The 5,869-nt window shown below is 35.0% G+C and overlaps 1 protein-coding gene across 1 annotated transcript; it reads right to left on the bottom strand.

Moving 5' to 3' along the window:
- Nucleotides 1–1,710: 1,710 nt before the first annotated feature.
- LOC143929978 (taste receptor type 2 member 1-like) lies at nucleotides 1,711–4,472 on the bottom strand. Its single transcript, XM_077453896.1, has one exon. It carries the CDS (start codon nucleotides 4,385–4,387, stop codon nucleotides 3,443–3,445), a length of 945 nt encoding a protein of 314 aa, XP_077310022.1. The 5' UTR covers nucleotides 4,388–4,472; the 3' UTR covers nucleotides 1,711–3,442.
- Between the last annotated feature and the right edge of the window lie 1,397 nt (nucleotides 4,473–5,869).

Below are 5,869 nucleotides of genomic sequence, written 5' to 3' on the forward strand. Positions count from 1 at the left end.
TTTCATAGCTCTGGGTAGAATAGGAAATTATTCAAACCCCTTTCTGATTTTTATGCTGCCTGTGTCCTTTTGAGGAGACTTTCCTTCACTTGCATGACTGGAAACACAACAGAAAGTGGAAACCATTCTCTCACAAAAGTGAGAGAACCTCCTATTGTATACACAAAAGATTATTAGGCATGCTCAACAACTTCTCATTTGGACAACATAAAATAATCCCATGTCCTAAAGGAAAACTGGAACCCCCAGTAAAGGCAAATATAAAAATAAGCTGTGCATTTATAACCATCTTCACTTTAACTATATATCACATTCAGCATGCCACAGAAAATGAAGTACACTATAAGCCGACCAGTTTCAGTTCTAGTGGCTGTTAGATGGTTTCTGTAACCTTCATTGTTTTACCTAATCCTCTGTATGGAGTGATACGATAATGCTCCCAGCTGTGATAGAAATGAAAATGAAAGCAACAAGATACTAACATGTAAATCTGAAAAATATAACTACACTTGATTTTTTTTGTCAAATAACTTTTTATTCAAAAGATTTTCAGAATGTTTACATACAGGGAGGCAAATAATGGCAATGTCGTAACATAAAATCGCAATATGGTAAAAAATAGTTATGATCAGAATAATAAATTGAACAATTACCATGTTACAAACAAAATGGCTGGGAACCAATAAGAAGGCCAGCTAGTAGAGCCATATCTAAAAGAGAAAACCAGGGGATGGTAATGTGTGGGGGAATTTAAAGAAGAGGATAGGTAAAAAAAATATTTAGGGAGAAAGGGTCTAAGAGGGAACACACTTGCTTTTATTATATAAATTAAAATAGGATGCATTCTGTTTAGCATTAGCAGTCATATTTATATCCTAATAGGCAATCAATCTAGCAGGAGGTGCAGGAGAAAACAAGCAGCCAGGGACCATCATAGAAAGCCAAATTTAGAACCACGTCTGACTGAAATGGTTGATGTTTACAAAATATCAAAAAACAAAGGCAGATGGAACATCAAAGACTGGACAATATCTGAAAGGTCATGATTAGGGTTTTCCCGATACCACTTTTTTAAGACCGAGTACAAGTGCCGATACTTCTTTTCAAGTACTCACTGATACCGATACTTTTTTAATGTCATGTAACAGTGGCACTAATATGAGGCACTGATGACACATGGACTGTTTCAGTAGTTTTTATTTTATTTTTTTACAATTTTCTTTTTTGCAATTTTTTATTTTATTTTTTTTTTACTATTTTATTTTTTGTTAAATTTTTCTTTTTTTTAAAAGCTTTTTGTGTGTGTGTGTGTGTGGGGGGGGGGGGGGGGGTGATCAGTGACAGTTATGCATGAACAGAGTCAGTGATCACTGACTCTGTGCATTCGGAAAAAGATGGAGCCAGTAAATGACATATTTACTGACTCCTTCCTCCACTCTCCATCCTGACAGGTCTGGGACAGGGGGGTGGAGGAGCATGGAGTGAGACCAAGGAGCATGGAGGGGGACTGGAGGAGGATATGGGGACTTTCAGGGGTGATCAGTGCGGAGTTGGGGAGGAGTTACAATCACCAATCTCCCTGTATAGATTTCAATAAAGTAGATGAAAGTCATGGGAGGGAGAGGAGGAGAAGCATCTGTCAGCTGCTTTATTGAAATGTACACAGTGAGATCGGTGATTGTAACTCCTCTCCAGTGCCACACCAATCACCCCTGACTGTCCAGGCTTCGGATTAAGCATCAAAAGCATTTACCTAAGTATAAGTACTTGGGTAAATGCTCAGTATCAGCACCGATACTGATACTAGTAACAGTATCGGGACAACCCTAGTCATGATCATGATCAAGCAAGTTACCATCTAGACCTGAATATAGAATTCCAGGGTAATACTTGAGATACATTGTACGATTTTTCTTATTCAGCTTGCATGGGCAGAAACGGAATGGATGGAGGAATCTCCCCTGCTGGCTGTTGAATTCCGACAGCTAGCACTCACTGCTGTCAAAATACTTGAACAATGACAGAAATTTATTGGATGAATCCACAGTTTGGTCAAAAATGGGAAACTTTTCCGGATTCACTCCATGTATGGCCAGCCCAAGGTACAGATCTGACTGAATGCAACTGATCCTTGGAGAAAGATCTTAACAATACAGTTGATGCTGAGGTTAACTATGATTGAGGTTAACTCATATTATGATCCTTATCCAATCTATAATAAATCAAAGATGTTTCCTGTTGAGCCATTTATGAGAAATATAAATTGGAAAAAAACTTGAAATATTATGTATAGAGAAGCCATGACAAAGTCAATTAAATTTGCCAGATATATTATTTCTAAAATATTTTTTTATGAATAATTCTTTATGATAAAATAGTTTCTATACCAGCATCAAAAATGTAATCTAAAGTATTATTCTTGTATTCTATATATTCTAAAATAGTTAAAACAGTGATATAAAAGGAATACATTGGCATTTTCTAAATTGATTTGTTAAATTTGTAACTAAAGGCAAAACTTTGGAGGGTTAAAACCCCTGCAAGTTTTTTTTCCAGCTGTGTCCAATTGGGCAAATTTCACTTCACTTCCTGTCTCATAGCCAAAGCAGGAAGTGAAAGGAAATCCCTCCAAAGTGAGGGAATCCTGGTGTCACCAGAGTTACAAGAACTGGTGATTTCATTTGGAAGATTTCCCCTCTATTAGTGTTCTAATGTTAACCCAAAATTTGGGATTTTCTTTTTCTTTCACTTTTGATGATAGGACAAACAGAAAGGGTGACTCTCTTTAAAGGGAGAAATGTCTCATAACTGAAAAGCAATATACAAGAATACAGTACTTTGAGGGAGTAGTTTGTTTTCTGCCATTTGTATTTTGAAAGTTAAGCTTCATGAACTTTTTTATACAACTTAGTCTGATGAAGGTATAATGATTAAATTATGGTACAAGATTTCGCTCTTAAAAGAAGCAATAGGTCAGCCCAATGTATACACATAGCAGAAACCTTACATGGTACACATAGTATGCAAGATCTGTGATCCAACCAAAAATCTACATATTTGGAGCCATCTTGTTGATTTGCATTGAGAAATATCATAGAAGCATGTGTTGCAGTTGACTGTATGAAAATATGACTGTTTGCAAGTATCCTGTGTTGTAAAGTCAAAGTTTAAATTAGCTGTAGAAAAATGTAAATTGTAGGACATGATTGTCAACAATAGCAATGGTGACAATGGCCAACTGGGCAACTAAAAAGGGAGCACATCTTTCCAGCAGGGAAACAAATAACAATGAAAACTTGATAGTATCTAACCTTTCCCTACCCTATCAAAACAAACTAACAATAAAAAAAATAGCTATACATATGCTTTAATTAAAACTTAAGTAACATAATTATTAGTTCCGAAATGTCTCAAGTCAATACGCTATATACAGATGCACAATCTAATATGTAATAACGGTGACTTCAGCATTGAGACTTGTTTGTTTTATACAAAAAAGATGCTTCAGCATCATTAAAAGCTTCCTATTCCCACTAATTAAAATAATTGCATTTTCTGTAGGAAAAGCAGCAGCCACAATAAAGCAAAAAATAAAAATCAATTCATTACCATCTTCAATTTCACTATATATCATATTTAGCATGCCATAGAAAATGAAGTACACAATGAGAAGAGAAGTCACAGTTTTGGTGGCTTTAAAGTGGGATGAGATTTTGCTGTTTCCGGAACCTTCATTGTTCTTTTTAGTCCTTTGCATGTGATTACACAGGGAGAAGATAATAGCTGCAGCTGTGATAAAGATGATAGTGAATGGAACACTAGCGGCTAACATGTAAATCTGAAAAATACAGTCACACCTACTTTTATAATTCAAATGAACATAGGATACATTCCTTGTAGCATTAGCAGAAAGTAATGAGCTTTCTAAGTATATTTCCCAATAAGCAGCCAAACCAAAAGCCCAGGATATAGTACAAGAAAAAAACAGCAGCCAGGGGACCATTACAGGAAGCTTAGCCTTAATCTTGTAGAACCATGCCCATTTGAAACTGGTGATCTTCACACAATAATAGAAACACAGGCAGGTAGAACAACAGAGACTGGATAATGCTAGAGAAGTCAAAATAACGACCAAGGAATTGATCACCCAAACTTGAATGTAGAATTCCAGAAAGAGTAAAGCACAGATTTGACTAAATGCAGTCGATCCTTGCAAGAAGAGGTTCATAATGGCAATGGAGTTAATAATAAGATCAACTGGGCTGAGTTTTCTGGTCTTCATCCAGTCTAGAAAGTAAAAAGACAAGATAGAGACATTTGCAATTGAGCCAGTTGTGAAAAAAATTAGGTGAAAGACCAATGGAATTATGATGTACAGAGAAGCCATGCCAAGCAAAGTTAATAAATGTCTTAAATTTGTAGTTTAATAATTTCTCATCCAATATTAAAATGTCCAAGTATGTTGCAAGTTTTAAATTAGTTAAAAACGTAAAAAGTAAAATAAAAGATACACGTGAGTTGCGTTTTGTAATTTCCTTTGTTAAATGCTCAATGTCTGGGGGGGAAAATACATTGCATTACCAAGAAATGTTATAGGCTCAAATTGTCCTTTCTAGTTTACACATATATAAGCTTATGAAAATATGTGCAAATAGCTAGATGCTATATTTCAATTGGCTGTACTCATTTCTACATGACATATTCAAATAATGAGGCTTATAATCTATTTTTCAGTTTCTGTGCAGACTATTCAAAATATTGTAAGTATATGTAAACCCTAAAAACAAACATCTGATATTTTCTTCCCTTTGCTCTGTTAAATATACCATTAATAACCTCTTGTTTTATCTGTTTGATAAGTGGAACAAAATATCTGTTGATCCTGCTAAAAATCCAGTGCTACTCTCTGTCCTGTGCACTCTGCAGTCCTCTTTCAAACAATGCTCTTTGGATGTATTTTAGGAATACAGAACTCCTTATGTTATGGAGATGAAGAGAGGGGATGGGGTTCTGTAGTCTTAATAAATGTCCTTTTCTAGGCTGCCAACACTTCATCACCAAAGATATGATGCAGCAAGTCGGCTTATCACCATAGGACAGGAAGTGTGTTACTGGCAGGAATACCAGGTATAGATAAAGATAAAAAGGCTGAAAATGAATACAGCCACTACATCTAAGGCACGGTAAGCTGCAATTTAATATATGTTTTCTCTTTGGGTTTGGGTACACTTTAACTGACATGCTGTGTTATTGAGAGGCAGCATACAAGGCACATTTGTGAATATGGCAGTCATAAAGTTTGACAGAAGAACAATGCTTTAGAAAATGTTACATGCAGTATGTACTGATGAGTGTAAGATTTAGCAAAAACGATATATATATTTTTTATCACAAAGTAAAGTTTATTGAACTTTCAAACATACAGTCCAATACAATACATAAAAGAAAAATTCCAGTGAATACAGCCGACAAGGGCATTTTTTGTTATTTGGCACTGCGCTATTTTAACCTCCCTGGCGGTATGATTATGTCAGAGTTTTGATGCTATAAGCGGTAGATTGTTTCACATGGAAATTTGGCATTTTATATTTTATGCTGCCTGTAATTCTTAGCAATAAATCTGTCCAAATAAGAGTCATATAGTAGACATCCCGGATATGATAAAGTTTGAAACATAAAATCATAAATTATAATATAATAAATAACTATAAATAATTATCAAAAATAATAATATAATAAAATGTATTCAATAATGTAATCAACTCAAAAACACTGAAATGTGCTCAGTTGCAGAATTGTCGCTGTCGTCACTTTCAGTGTCTGATGACAAATTTCCCCACAAATAACTATCGTTCAATTCTGCAAGTGT

The sequence above is a fragment of the Lithobates pipiens genome, unplaced genomic scaffold (assembly GCF_037356315.1).
Source record: "Lithobates pipiens isolate NorthernLeopardFrog02 unplaced genomic scaffold, aLitPip1_a1.2 Scaffold_25, whole genome shotgun sequence".
Classification (NCBI taxonomy): domain Eukaryota; kingdom Metazoa; phylum Chordata; class Amphibia; order Anura; family Ranidae; genus Lithobates; species Lithobates pipiens.